Source organism: Ictalurus punctatus, chromosome 25 (genome assembly GCF_001660625.3).
Source record: "Ictalurus punctatus breed USDA103 chromosome 25, Coco_2.0, whole genome shotgun sequence".
Taxonomy (NCBI): Eukaryota; Metazoa; Chordata; class Actinopteri; order Siluriformes; family Ictaluridae; genus Ictalurus; species Ictalurus punctatus.
In genome coordinates this window covers 16,798,267-16,814,233 of record NC_030440.2, presented here as the reverse complement: position 1 = coordinate 16,814,233, position 15,967 = coordinate 16,798,267, and the positions used below count along the sequence as shown (strand labels likewise).

General features: G+C 43.4%; 1 protein-coding gene across 1 annotated transcript in view; it reads right to left on the bottom strand.

Annotated features, from left to right (window-relative positions):
- The window catches only part of syne1a (spectrin repeat containing, nuclear envelope 1a), a 210,663-nt gene that overhangs the window by 181,678 nt on the left and 13,018 nt on the right, over nt 1-15,967 (bottom strand). The window contains exon 4 of the mRNA XM_053675608.1: nt 4,262-4,323. Coding sequence (XP_053531583.1) covers nt 4,262-4,323 — 62 coding nt within the window. The remainder of the gene's footprint in view (nt 1-4,261; nt 4,324-15,967) is intronic.

Sequence of the window (15,967 nt, the reverse complement as noted above, 5' to 3'; positions counted from 1 at the left end):
ATCAGATACCGGTCTGGAGCTTTGGGAGCCAGACAGGCAGCTTTACAGAAACATATAAACACAGGATGGAGATTTTAAGCGTGTGAATTTATCTCTATTGAGCGAGACGGTGGAGACGGTGGTGAGGAAAAACTCCCCGAGATGATACGAGGAAGAAACCTTGAGAGGAACCGGACTCAGAAGGGAACCCGTCCTCATCTGGGTAACGACGGATAGTGTGAGAGTAAAAGAAAGTTCGTTATGGTTTAATATGAAGTCTGTTTGTTGAACTAGTCCACTGTTCACTAAAGGAGACCCGAGTGCAGAACTGCATGTGGTGATTGAAGCCCCAAGGCCATCGCAGGAACCGTAGTCCCAGCAACCACTGTGATATGCGCATGTGGAATTGAGGTCCAAAACCGTTTCCATGGCACTTCAAGCGGTACCGTCCTCAGCGATCTCCAGGCTGTAGTCTCCAGTTGATGAGAGCTCCATCCAGAGGTAGGGCATCAGGATGGATCAGGCAGGTCCGGAGAGCAGAAAGGGTCAGCATCACTGGCGTCTCCATAAAATCATGTGTTGGCTCCACAGAAGGAAAAAGGGAGAGGGAGGTAAAGAGAAGGAGAGACTGGTAACGCGAATAACCACTCTTTCCACCCGTGTTGAGCAGAAAAGCATCTCAGATTTACCCAGTTTTCGAACGGGGTTGGTTGCTGAGTGTATCGCAAAAGAAAAGCACGAGCTGTGTTACTTTTATCAACACTAAAACAAATCTTGTGCATGGAAACTAATATTCGATATCTCTAGCTGAATCTCAGCTTCCCTCGTCCCCGACATCATCTTGGTTTCGTCTGACGGCTGAAGCCACGACCCACAAAAACCTTACAAAGAACGTACGGGATCTCGTCGTCGAAGGCTCAGGAGAAGCGTCCGAAAGAACCGATTCCTTTGATGTACCATGGAACACAACGAAGGCCATCAAGAACAAGTGGAGAAAATGGGGCACCACAGTGACATGACCAAGAACAGGACGTCCTTCCAAAACTGCCAAAATGTCGAGGCGTCTCAGGAGGGGCGAGGCAACATCAAAGGAGCCGCACGATGAAGCGCGGTGGCGGCAGCGTCGCGTTACACCCGTTTTATCGGTTTATTTATTTTTAAAAAGGCCGGACGTGAATCGGTGCACAGCTACTACTAAACAAATCTTTTCACGGTCTCTCCGAGACTCGGCAAAAAAGAATAACTTGGGAAACATCAAATTAATTAATTAATTAATTACGACAGTCGAGAAATAGTGACGACTGAGGACTCTTCTTTCTCTCAGGTCGTTCTTACATAGACATATTTAATCACTTTAAGCACTTTCATGCGGGATCAGCAGGAAGCAGGTGATCAGTACAGATTAGGGTTTAAACCTGTGAGTAGAGCACAACGGACTGACAGCAGCAGTCTGTCCCAAACGTTCAGCTAACAAACGACCAGCAACAAGCCGACGTGCGGTTATTAAACATTAACGAGTTCAAATCTTCGCCGGTCCGTAACTCTGTGCCGGAGCCGCACTGATGGGCGGTGACATATGAAATATCATGTCTAGGCACAACTGCCTACAGATCGACATTTCAAATGAATTTTCCGCTCCGTGTCACCGCAGTAATCGCACCGGAACGGCTGGGAGGCTGAGTGGGTTCAGGGTGCGGGATAATTGCAGTGCGGATGGCTGGAGCAGTCACTCTTGACACACTCCTCTCTGACGCACACGGAAGGGTTAAGTGGAAGGGATTAACACAGCAAAATGCCGTAATTACACACACGCACGCACACGTGAGTCTTTAGTGTCCGGCGCTAATTGCTCAATTACAGAGACACCTGAGATCGGATCGGCGGCGAAATGGCGAAATCGAATCTATCTGAACACGCTAGTCAGTTATTAGCGTAAATGAAATAAACGATTACGTCCGCTATAAACGCCGTTCATTGAAAAGCGCACAGACGCGCCGCGTGCATAAGTATTCACCCCCGTTGTACTTTTCCGGATTTTGCAGTGTTTCAAAAACGACCAATAAAAACCCTCCTACGCAACTCTATACATTTATTTCACAGTCATTTTTTTCAAGTGCACACCTTTTTCAGGTATTCCCTTTCATGTAGTGTGTTCTATACGTAGCTGTTTTGCGAAGGTAAAAAGTCTGCAAAGTTTTCCAAAATCGAAAAGAACCCATGGGATGGAAACGGTGCTTTATTCGCGAACGTCTTACGCGACAATCCGATTTTTCCCCATAAATTCAACTCTACGCAACTAGGATTAAAACATCGCTATCGATGACGCGGAAGCACTGCATGCTCTACTGTAAGATAGTTTGCGAAATCTGACAGGGAAATGGGAATTCAAGTAGAGCGGATGATGTTTGCACATTAGAAATGCGTGCACACCACGGTGACCTTGTCTTCTATGCAAAAGTAAAAATAGTTTTACAAAAAATTCTCAGTTTTCCGTCTCAGGCTGATTTTTTGGGCTCTTTTGCACATTTGGGTTAAAAACAAACAAACAAGCTGCTAGACTGGATACGCTGGATGACTGTATGTTGACGGTAAAATTACGCGGTCGATCTAAAACGTCACTAGAAAGCAGCCTATAGCGGAAATCAAGTGCTTCTTGAATTTATTTGGTTTGAAGCATCAATTCTTATTACAGTCATCCCTGTCTCTGATATCTACGGTCCCTATGACTGAAATGGACTTAATTTCTATTACACGTCATGGATATACACAAAAGTCTATAGGGGCGGCTGTGGATCAGGTGGTAGAGCGGGTCGTACACTAATCGTAGGGTCGGCGGTTCGATTCCCGGCCCACGTGACTCCACGTGCCGAAGTGTCCTTGGGCGAGACACTGAACCCCGAGTCGCTCCCGATGGTAAGCTAGCGCCTTGCATGGCAGCTCTGCTACCACTGGTTTGTGTGTGTGTGTGTGTGTGTGTGAATGGGCGAATGTAGAACCGCTAAGGTTAAAAAAGCGCTATATAAGTGCAGGCCATTTACCAAAAGTACGAGGGGACGGACGGACGGACCCGATATAGTTTTTCAAAAAATATTTACAGATAAAATTACAACAGTGGTGATTTGTGTTCATCCGCTGAATTAACCATCATCAGAAGTTGTATAATTCGCAGAATGGAATGTGTCATAAAAGTTTCACGCGATCTCGGTAAAGACGTGAAGCACGTGCTCCTGATACCAGAACGCAGAGTTTGTTGGATGACATTCTTAAACAAAACAGCATCATAAAAATGATCAAAACCAAGTTCTGGGAAAAGTATCAGTCCGGGTTGGATTATCCTAATCTTCCGAATAAATCCAGTATTTAAATTAAAAAAAGAAAAAAAAAACCCCGAAAAGAATACAGAACAACCGTAACGTCCACCGAAAGTCAGTGAGCAGGTGAAGACGGGATTAATCAGAGAAACGGAGAGTGTTTACGAGGGTGGATGTATCGTCAGGGCACTAGGCGCTGTAAAAGGAGCATTGTGCTGGATTTACAGTATAGATTTATGATGCAGTGACGGCTGAGTTAAAGGTTTACAGCTAAATCCAGTCATTACGCAAGCTCTGTAACGCAAGCCGTAGACGTACAGGAGCCGGTACCACCGGTCTCATGCCACACTAATACGACTTAAACTTCACAAGTATGAGAAAAATCTTTCCTCTCCAAGCGGCAGCTCTTTCATTCGAACCCTAAAAAAAAAATACACTAAACGTACACTTCTGTCCTTTTGTGTGTGGAATGAATCTGCCCGTGCTTCGGTACTCATCCAGATGCTTTCTGAGTGAAAAGAGGACGCCAGAGTCGATAATCCACCTCGTTCACGTCCGTTACACCTTCTCAGTCAGTGCTGGGGAAGTGCGTGTGGAAAATATCAGCGCAAATGGAGATCGGATCAAGATCTAGTAGGCGTGTCAGTCTGTGTGATCACCTGACACTCCAGCGGTCACTGATCGTGAGAATGAAATCAGCCTTAGCCTTGCTTCACGCTTCATCACACCACTCGGGTTGCTTTTCAGGTTGAAAGTGACAGTGCATTGATGCTGACGGTAAATAATCTGATACCAAACAACAACAACAACAACAAATGAAGTGCCATATTGATGTTTTTTATCTCTGAATGCTAGTTGGCTCAGCCCTGCTAGCACATAGAAACCGGTCACCTTTGTAAACATTATATTTGTTGTGTGTGTGTGTGTGTGTGTGTGTGCAGCCACACGTGACGGCACACACAAAGCCTCACCTTTGCCAGATGGGAGTTGATCCATTTGGTAAAAGTCCGCTTCTGTACAGCCTCCTGTTCGTCTAAAATCAAACGCAATACAGAACAAAAACATCAGTTACACACAGATACACACCAAAATATATTCGATACAGAACTTAAAGCCACTTTTACTGTAAATAAAATCCACGCTAGGTTAAAGCATATATATATATATATATATATAGTGTATATCCCTAAGTACAATTTTTCTCCTTTCCGCTCGAGTGGGTGTGTCAGATCCCAATGATCGACAGCGGCGTTTCCCAGGCAACGTAATGCTGTGTACACAGAGCTTTTGTTTTTACAAAACAGTGTAATAGTAGTTTAATATTTAATACGTCTCATTATAATACTATATTTCTGTCTATCTGTTTTTTTGTATTTATTGCCTGTATGCGCATGAAGATACTCGCATAAGATATTCTGCCCCGTTCAGTCTGTTCACACACAGATTTAACCCGTCCAACGGATCGCCGAGACGTTTGCTTTTCTGCAGAAATCTCAGATCTGAAGGTGCGGACGCATCTTCTGGAACGGCGCGGCTCCCTGAGAGTCGTTCCGGTTCAGTACCTCGGGTCGCGGCGTTACGCTAATTCGAATTCGAGAGTCTTTCTGTTTTTCTTTAACCTGGAAAAACGCAGATATGGGTTTGTTTATACGATGCGCTTATTTAACCGTCGTGTAAGGAGTCTCCAGTGTCAGCTCTTTCTAAAAGATAATAAATTCATACTGATGAAAGTTTGTGAAGGGATTTATTCCTTACTTAGACAACCAGGACCTCGTCCTACTAACTACATACTGTACATTTCTTATAAGTTTCACGGTAAACACGGAATAATAAAATATGAAGCATGCCGAGCCTCAGTGCGCAATCACAGTCTTTCCAAGCAGCGCTGGATTAGCGGTTAAGGCTCTGGGTTACTGATCGGAAGGTCGGGGGTTCGAGCCCCAGTACTGTGAAACTGTTGGGCCCTTGAGCAAGGCCCTTAACCCTCTCTGCTCCAGGGGGCGCTGTATCACGTCTGACCCTGTACTCTGACCACAACTTCCTGACATGCTGTGTCAATCATTATCATTTTCTCCTGAAGTGGGTGTTTACCTCAACTGTCACGGTTCATCCACGCAAAAAAATGTATTACTCTCGTCTCCAGGATGTCCTGACCGTATAGCGTTAAAAAAAAAATCCTATAAATGATATAAAATCTAAACGAAAAACCAGATTCGTTATCCGGGTCACATTCCATACATACAAACGGTACTGTTTTTCATATCTGCCACGATGATAGTTATTCACACGGGGGGGGGGAGGGGACAAACTATTTTAGGAGCTCGAACATTAGGAGCGTCTCGTAATACGGGCAAATAATATTAAATACTGCAGGCGAGACAGACGACACCACGGTCGAGTCCTTAATGAAATGACGCACTGTCTGATAGATTACACAGTGGAAGTCGGTCACTGTGTCACGCGTATAATGCGTCTGTGTGTGTGTGGGTGTGGGTGGGTGGGTGGGTGTGTGTGAGGAAGAGAAGGCGGCTCATGTATTATGCGCGTCCGCATGATTTGTTAAAGATTCTGAAATTTGTGAATTAATAGCTTGATCAAGTCAGAGCACGGCGATGAAATATTGATGAGAGAGAAAAGAATAATGGTGGAACGGCGTTATGATTTGTGTGTGTGTGTGTGTGCGAGAGAGAGAGAGTGTGTGTGTGTGAGAGAGAGTTTGAGTGTGTGGAGGGATTCTCTCGTTTTGAGGTCAGTGTGACTTTGAGCAGGAAGCCCCGACTGCGATCTTAAACGCGCCCGTCGCACGTGCACTTTGCGGCACGTTATATCCGAATCGCTCACGCCGCCGCGTTAGGACGCGCTCAAACCGCACGTGGTTTTCATCTTAAAGAGCGGATTATTGATATATTTACGATCATGATGACGTTATCTGTATCTGTTTCGAGCGCCGGATATCCGCATCTGTACTCGGGTTTAAACCCAAAGTGGGCGTGTCCTAAAGTGTGTGGGGGGGGTTTCTGGGGGGCTTGGAAGCTGGAAGTTAAAAAAAAAAAAAAAAAAAAAAAAAGGATCTGGAAATGAAATTTGTTGAATTATGTTCGAATTATATACAGTCCGGTCCATAAATATTTGGACGTTGACCACGTGACTGTTATTTAAAGGGCAGAGGTTCACGGTGTAGGAATCACAGGACTCTTTATATACGTGTTCCCTCCTTTTTAAGGAACCAAAAGTAATTGGACAAACCAATAATCGTAAATCCTTTTTTATTTAATGTCATTTTTGATTACTTTGATCATTTGCAGTCAATGACTGTCTGAAATCTGGAGCCCACAGACATCGTCAGACGCTGGGGTTCTTCTCTGGTGATGCACTGCCAGGTCTTTACTGCAGCTGTCTTCACTTCCTGTTTGTTCTTGAGGTGTTTTGCCTTCTGTAAGTGAAACGCAGCTCTACAGGATTTCGCTCTGGTGATTCACTTTGCCACTGCTGAACATTTCAACTTCTTTGCTTTAAAAAAAAAAAAAAAAAAAAAAGTCTTGGCTTGCTTTTGAAGTATGCTTCGGGTCGTTGGACCGTCTGCACTGTGAAGCGCCGTCCAATGAGTTTGGAAGCATCTGCGCCGATACCGTCACCCTATACACTTCACAATTCATCCTGCTGCTTTACTCAGCAGTCACATGATCGGTAAATACACGGGAACCGGTTCCGTTGGCAGCCGTACACTCCCACTCCACATAAGATGATCATCAGATTTTTACACAAGTCCTAAAAGTAGATACACAGAACTCAATTAAACAAATGAGACAAAAATATTATACTTGTTCATTTATTTATTGAGGGAAATGATACAATATTACATATCTGTGAGGGGTAAAAGTAAATGAACCCTTGCTTTCAGTCTCTGGTGTGAGCTCCTTGTGCAGTAATAAGTGCAGATAAACGTTTGGGGTAAGTGTCGATCGGTCCCGCACGTCGGCTCGGCGGAGTTTATCCCGTTCCTCAGTACAGAACAGCTTCGGCTCTGGGATGTTGGTGGGTTTCCTCACATGAACTGCCTGCTTCAGGTTCTTCCACAACATCTCTATTGGATTGAGGTCAGGACTTTGACTCGGACGTTCCAGAACATTCACTTTATTCTTCTTTAAGCGTTCTTTAGTAGAACGACTCGTGTGATTAGAGTCGCTGTCTTGCTGCATGACTCATTTTCTCTATATCAGATATCCTGATATTTTCCTGTAGAGTTTTCTGGAATAATTCAGAATCCATTGTTCCGTCAATAATGGCGAGTCGTCCTGGTCCAGATGCAGCGAAACGGGTCCGAACCACGATCCTACCACCACCATGTTTCACAGATGGGATGAGGATCTTATGCTGGAATGCAGTGTTTTCCTTTCTCCAAACATAACGCTTCTCATTTAAACCCCAAAAAGTTCTATTTTACTCTCATCCATCCATCCATGAAACACTTTTCCGATAGACTTCTGGCTCGTCCACGTGATCTTTAACAAACTGCGGACGCGCAGCAGTGTTCTTTTTGGAGAGCAGTGACTTTCTCCTTGCAGCCCTGCCATGCACACCATGGTTGTTCGGTGTTCTCCTGATGGTGCACTCATGAACATTAACGTCAGCCGACGTGAGAGAGGCCTTTAGTTGCTTAGAAGTTCCCCCGGGTTCCTCTGTGACCTCGTGGACTATTACACGTCTCGCTCTTGGAGCGATCTTCGTTGGTCTCCGCTCCTGGGGAGGGGAACCACGGTCTTAAATCCCCTCCATTTGTACACTAATGAATCAGATCTGTTCAGAACACATCATTTGTTCATTCTGAATAACGTATTCATATTCGTTTACAAACCCAACACAAACACACGTCCAAATGCACAGACATGTGCGCGCGCACACACACACACACAAACATACGCACACGTTCATCAGGCTTAATTCCCTCTAACGGCAGTGCACATATATGCAGTATGTCCTACAGATGTCCCCACACATGTCTCAGACACACTCTGTGTCACCCCATTAACCTTCTAACTACCCAGCGCAAAAATAAACACACCCCACATATACTGACGCTCATACACACACCAGAACATGAACTCTTACCACGCAAGTGCTGCGATAACCCTGGCACTAAGTTCAGACATGTGCCAGAATTCATTTGTGCCATCCTGCTTGTGTGTGTCCTGGGGGTCCCAGGCCCATGGACAGGGGTGGATACCTGAACCTGGTCCTCGTCCCTGTCCTCCACTTCCTGCTCTTCTGCTAGCTCTGAAAATGACCTTCAAGTATTCACTGTATCAGTGAGAACTAGCCACTTTTTCCACAGAGGACACAGTGCTATGGTGCTCTGTGGGAATGTGTGCATGAGAGTGAAACACCGGTCTCTCTCTCTCTCTCTCTCTCTCTCTCTCTCTCTCTCTCTTCACCTCCCACTCTCTGTGCATAGCCACAGAAAGAGCAAAAAGAACCCATTCTCCCTTTTATCCCTCTTCCTCTCCGCCTAACCAATCAGATCTCGAACAAATGCGTGACGTCACTACAGGACACGTTTTGAAGCAAGGGTAGGGTTTGTGTTATGAATGCGGTGTGTATTCTCACGTCCGGTACGCGTCTGCAGAGGAGGAGAGTCACTCTCGTGGTCACGTGAGACGCGAGTCTGATCCTGCTGCATGCTGTAATGCCTGCGCACCAGCTGAAATCTTTCTCTCACATACACTGTGGGTCTGATCAAATCTGATAGGATAATCTGACTAATTGCTCCTGACCGCTACACATCTCCGATTAACCGGCACAAGCTGCTTTTGAAATCCACTGATGACCGCTTAGGAAGTAAAAAAAAAAAAAACAACTTCTCTGGATATAACTGGAGTAAGATTATACAGTAAGATTATACACACAAGAATCTATCAAATAAATAATGCACGCAATACGTGATGTAAAATTATTGGCACCCGTACAAGTGATACTATTTCTATTTGTTACATAACGGCGCACAAACTGAGTTCACGCCTGAAAACAGTTGAATACATCTGGCTCCGAGTCACGTCCTGTAATGTACCGAGAATTGGAAACAATTATAAACTCTTAGGTGCAAAGAAAAGGTTCAATCTTGAAAAAGTGCACTTATTGTTTTTTCAAACGTGACCTTTCATGTAGTGTGTTATATCCGTAGCTGTTTGTGAATGTAAAAACGTCTGCAAAGTTTAAAAAAATCAAAGCGCACGACAAACGGAGTTATCGAAAAGAAGGAATCGATTCTGAACAGCTGAGTCGAGTCGTTAGTGATTCCAGACTTTACTTCCTGTACTAACTTACGTAGGTTTGTAACAAAAAACCCCGCCTCTGGTCTTCATCGGCTGCTCGCTGACGGCGGTAGACCGATCACGACAGGCCGGGACGTCTGACCGATCAGAGCAGGGTATGCTCTCTGAAAGGAGGAGTTTCGAACGAATCCTTTAGAACGGATCATTTAACGAGTCGTTTGTGACACCGGGGGAAAAAGCTAACGCTGCAGTTTAAATGATGAGCACGTTAAAATGTTTTTTGACCTCGGATGCGTGTAAATCTATCGTATGAGAGCTTTAAAACAAAATTAGGCACGTTTCAAAACCATAATAGGTGCGCTTTAAACATTAGGTGGATTGTCGCTCTGGTTCTATGTAGAACCCGTAACATGAATCTTTTTTTTTTCTTCCCGAGAGTGTATAAGTGTATAACAAATTATCCGTTTACGATACTAGGGACTCCTAACTATTCAAAGAACCAATAGCGTTTAGTCTGCATTTATTTTATTTTAGGAGCGTCAATAAACTCGACACATTTTTAAATGAAAATATACCTGCTATTTAAAAAAAAAAAAAAAAAATGACGCTTTCATGAGAAGGTTTTTGTCTTTGAAAGTTTGATAAGGATGCCAATCATTCTTTACACTACACTACATGAGCTTTACACTACAGAGTAGTACCTTGCTTTGGAGAACTGCTTTATCTTAACATGTTCAGTACTTTTTTCCCGTGTCATTCCACTTTACTACACATAACCTTAATTAAGGACTTTAATGTTGTGAATTCTTTATATTTCCAGATTTCTTGAGTTAATACTGACGTCTGCTGAAAACGTCATGTGAAATATGTTGACGCGTCCAATGCTTATTTCCCCCACTGTAAGTCCAGAGCACCATAAGGATACAATCGCAATGCAAACATATAACTACAGGCTCACTGTGCACTCTCGCTGGGCCCTGCACAGACGAAAATGAAAAGCTGAAAGGAATATTGCGTGTGAGAGATAACGATCGATCCATTAATCATGTGACTGTGATTTCCTGTTTCACCCCTGTCTCCTCCTAAAAGGCTTTTTAAATGATGAAAGTCGTTAATATCAAAAACGCTACCCGTCACCTGTTATCTGCGGTCGGTTATCTCTCAAAAGTCCTCTCTCGCAGCTCGAGCGCGAATGCCGTGGATTTATATACGTGTACACACACACACACACACACATGAGAAGGAGAAAACGAGCTGGCAGGAAAACCTTTTACCTTTAATTGAGTCTCCGTGTGTGAACGCCATTTATGGCTGCATTAATAATACATTGCTTCTTTATAAATTAGCCTACTAGGACTCTAAAGAAAGGGGGCGTGGCCATGAGTACTCGGAGCGAACTGGAAAAAAGGGTACTAAACCGTACCAACACTCTCACGCACAAAATATATGAATCACTACCTTATCTGTATGCATTACTTATTCTATGCACATTAGAACATTTAGAACCTTTAACGGTTCTTCAGTTGTCCCTCAGAGGAAACCCCTAACCCCTTATCTCAATGCGTTCCAGACAGAACCCTTTCAGGAGGTTAAGAGCCCTTAATTATCTCATGACCCCTTACAAGTGTACCGAGTGGCAGGATAGTTTAGCAGGTTCTAGATATTAAGAAGAAAATAATGAACAACAATTAATACGGCGTCTGCATCGCGGACTTGTGTACGCTCTTGGGTTCTTTAATGGTTCCTTAAGGGTTCATTGGATAACTAAGGGTTCTTAAATTTAAAAAAAAAAAAAAAAAGGTGTTGTAAATAGAACCCTTTGTGATAAACACTGCTGAAAACCAAAGAACTCTACATTTAAAAAAAAAAAAGAAGGTAAATCTAGAACCTATTTTAGATATTGCTCTGTGGTAAGCTTTAAAGGTTCCATGTAGAACTGTACAACAGAGTGTTTGTCTATCAGAAAACATTTAGGAGGTTAAGAACACTTCATTGTTATACAACGACGCCTTAAAGGACCCTTATCGCCTATGTGGGTACCGAGTACCAAGATAGTCGATCTAAATGAAAATACTGAACAATAAGTTGGACTTTGTTCCACACACTTACCCAGGAAGAACATACATCCTTGGGTTCTTCAGTGGTTCACTGGATAATTAAAGGTTTTCAGTGTTCTACATGGAACACGTTCTGATTTCTGGTTTCAAGTGGACCAATAACCTCTTAAAGAACTCATCAGAACCCTTATTTTTTCTTTTCTAGGAGTGCACCAAGTATCAAGACAGTTTAGCAAACATCTAGGTTCTATATATTAAGAAGAAAAGAATGACCCACTGTATGGTTCTTTAAGGGTTCACTTGATAATTAAGGGTTCTTACCTACTTAGAACCCCTTCTGTTTTATGGTCCTACACAGCCGGACCCTTGTGTGGACGCTAAGAACCATGAATTACCCAACGAACACTAAAGCTATCCTTGAAGAACCCTTTTTATCAATTGACACCGCGCAAAAGGTCCACGGGGAGGAGTCGGACCTGACCTCGCTCCTCCTACATGGGCGGAGTCGAGTCAAAAGTCCAATGGGTGGAGACAGCTCACCGAGAGTGCGTTTCAGACCAGATAAGTGACTTTACATCTCGGAAAAGGTTCCAAGTAGAACGGATTAGAAAGATCGCACTGATTTCTATGGGGCCACATTCAGATTTTTAAAGATTTTTTAAGTGACTTAACTGTAAATGTTACCGTACACGCCCCTGTGAATGTGCTGAATGTGCTGTTACTATAGAAACGACAAAGTATTAAACAGGCACATTAATATGAAGCTGTGATTTGACCTTCTGGCCAATCAGAATACAGAATTCAACAGCGTTGTGGTATAAAGATCAGTAAGATATTATTGGATAGATTAGATCTATCAAATCCGGTATTATTATTATTATTATTATTATTATTATTATTATTACTTTTTCTTCTTGTAAAGCATCAGTGAAAGCATCTTCAGTCTCAGGTGCATACTGTAAGTAAATTAATTTCATGTATATCAAATCAAACTGATATACAAACAAAATTCCAGTCATAAATCTTATTGCTAGGATTAAATAGGTTAATAAAAGGTCTTTCCTTATTTGTTTCTCCATTAGAGATGTCCCTGAGGACATGCTTTCAATATGAACATCTACCAATCTCCATCCCATAATGATCCACTCCATAAATCTGCACTAATGAACCCCCTGCAGGAACAAACAGGTGCTGTCTTTATCTCTCTCTCTCTCTCTCACACACACACACACACATATACACTCTCTCTCTCACACACGCACACACCCACACACATAGACGCTCTCCCTATCTCTCTCTCTCTCACACACACACACACACACACACACACTCTCTCTCTCTCTCTCTCTCTCATGCACGCACCAATTTCCCTATTTCACCAGCCAATAAAGCCAAAAAGACATTGCCTTGTCTCACCAAATCACAGTTATGCGCGCTTCCTTCCTGTACTGGAAGGCGGCGGAAGTCTCCCGACGTGAGAAGAGCCCTAAACACACACGTGGACCTTTTCAAACGCGAATCGTTTCCTAATGCTGGCTAATTAGCATGGCTAATTACAGAGCCGCTGTAATAAGTCTGCATAGATGATTTATTTTTTTTTTATTGGCGAACAAATCGAAATGATTACCACATCATTTCGGGTTTCTTCCTCTTCTGCTTCGAGACGTTTGGCCGCCTTTTGAAGACAGATGCCATTAGAATGCGCATTAGAGAGCTGGAACATGTCTCTAACATATTTAGGAATTCCCAATGGCACACATTATGAGCGGTTAGTAAGTAGTAGGAGCAGACTGGAAATGTTTTAGTGGTGGGGAAAAAGAAAAACCTGACAGTAATCTGCTTGCATAATTGTTCACGCCCCTTTAACGTATACTGTGTTAAAGCACTCAGTCTTTTTGGGTAAGAGTCTACCAAACTTACCACATCCTGATTTGATTATGTTCCACTCTTCCTTACAAAAAAATGTTCCAGATCCGTCGAATCGTGACGGGATCTACTCTGCCCTCTTCAAGTCATTCCACAGGGTTTGGACAGGATTTGGATCTGGGATCTGATTGGGCCAGTCGAAAAAACGTTGAGCTTCTTCTTCTGAAGCCAGTCCTTTGTTGATTCCTTTGTGGAATTGTGCTTTTGGGTCGTTATCGTGATGGAAGGTGAAGAAATTTTCCTTCGTCTTCATCTGTCTAACAGAGGCCTGCAGGATTTGTGCTAAATAGATTGGTATTTGGAGCGACCCATGATTGCCTCTATGTTGACTAGAACCTGAAGAGCCGAAGAGAAGCGACCAGGACGCCTCCACCACCGTGCGTCCCTGTGGGCATTGTGTTCTTATGGTGATACGCACATGGTTTGGTGTTATTTACGTGGGCTTGGATGTTTGTTTGGGGTTGTTTTTTTTTTTCATGAGAAAGGGCTTTTCATGAGATAGATCAGACATCGTCGTCACCTGCAGAGAGTGTCCAGTACTTCTCAGATATTCCTGCAGCCCCTTTAAAGCTGTCTGTCAATTCTGGAGGGATTTCGATGGTTCCCAAGCATTTCTAACAGGAGCAGTACAGATGGGTATAGTCCATTTGTGAGACGTATCAGAGATGCGAAAAGAAGGTTTGTGGACTCTCAGGGCTGAATGAAAGCGAGTGGTGTTGAGGGAAGAAGTAGGTCAGACAGGCTGAGCTGTTGATCCCACATACTGCTCGCATTATAAAGTGAAGAATGGATTCAAGCAACAGCCTGGGAGGCTGCTGATGGACACCGTATCGCTTCTACTTTCTCCACAGCATGTGTGCTCTAGGCAGCGTATAGGTACTCATTAAGGACAAGGGGGAGAAAGCGAGAGAGAACAGATCTCCTACACATCTCTCATCAAACACCAGCAGTCTTCAGGGATCCAAATCCCTGGCGCAAGGTCAACAGATGCCCTTCTGACCTTCAACACATCACACGAGCTGCCAGAGGCAACGTATTCACGTTTCTTTTGATTGTTTCAGGGTACGGTCTGATGTGCGGGGAACATCGACTTGTCTAGCTGCCTTTGTAAGATAAATACAAACTCCTTTTTCACCTGCAGGCGAACGTTAGCGCCACTGATGTTTCTGGAGGCTAAAGGAGACGAATTATCTGATGGACCATCTAATCAGTTGCTGTCAGTCAGAGAGGACCGGTCACATTACTATCACTGACAATGGGTTAGACTTGGATTTAATGGAGATACATACAAAAAGAAAAATCTGATAACGCTTCATTTGAAGCGTACCTACTTTAGGCCTTCATAAGACATTCATAAGCGTTGCGTAATTATGGAATAATACACAACGTGTCATGGTGTTACAGAAAAATGCTCAAGGATGGAGTGTTGTGATGAAGCTACCATTAGTGAAGTTGATTATTTTCCTGATAACATCACCTTTTGGAATGTTTTGTTCCCGTTATTTCACAGAAATGTACCAATTATTAAAATTTTCATTTATTAAAAGAATGACATACCACTTGCCTATCATGCGAGGAATCGACTTGGATATCGTCCGATAAATCAACTCGGCTATCATTTGACGAATCAACTTTTCTTTGTCTGACAAATCGACTCTGTTATCATCCGACAAATGAACTTGGATTTGGTGAATCAACTCGGCTTTTATCTGAAGAATCGACTCTGCTGTCATTTGGGGAATCGACCGACTCGGCGCTTGTCTGATGAGTCGAGTCGGCTATCGTTTGATGAATCGACTCAGATCTTGGCTGTTGTCAGATGAATCAATTCAGGCAAAAATTTTAACCAACAGCCAACCAACAGAACATGTTTACTAGAGTATGAATCCACTCAACTATTGCCTGGTGATTCAACTCGGCTATTATCTGACGAATCTACTTGGCTAACATCTGATACAAATCCACTTGGCTGCTGTCTGATTAACCAATTAGCCGTATCGGTTCTTGTCTAATAAATTGACTCGTCTGAAGAATCGACTCACCTATCATAGAAGGGATTGCTTGAGCTATTGTCTAGTGATTCGGCCAGGCTACTGTCTGACGCATCTAACTGACAAAAGGGTTACCCAATAACCTACCTATAGTACATATTTACTATAGTACAAATAGACTCAATTATTTGGCAAATCAAATAGTCTATCTGACTTGGCTACTGTCTGATGAACCGACTCACCTATCTTCCAATGAATCATATTGACTCGCCTATCGTTTGACGAATCAACTTGGCATCTAGCAAATAGACTGGGCTATGGTCTGACGAATCGACTCAGCTTTTACCAGAGGGATAGACTCGGCTGTGGTCTGACAAATCGACTCAGCCTTTACCAGAGGAATAGACTGGGCTATGGTCTGACGAATCGACTCA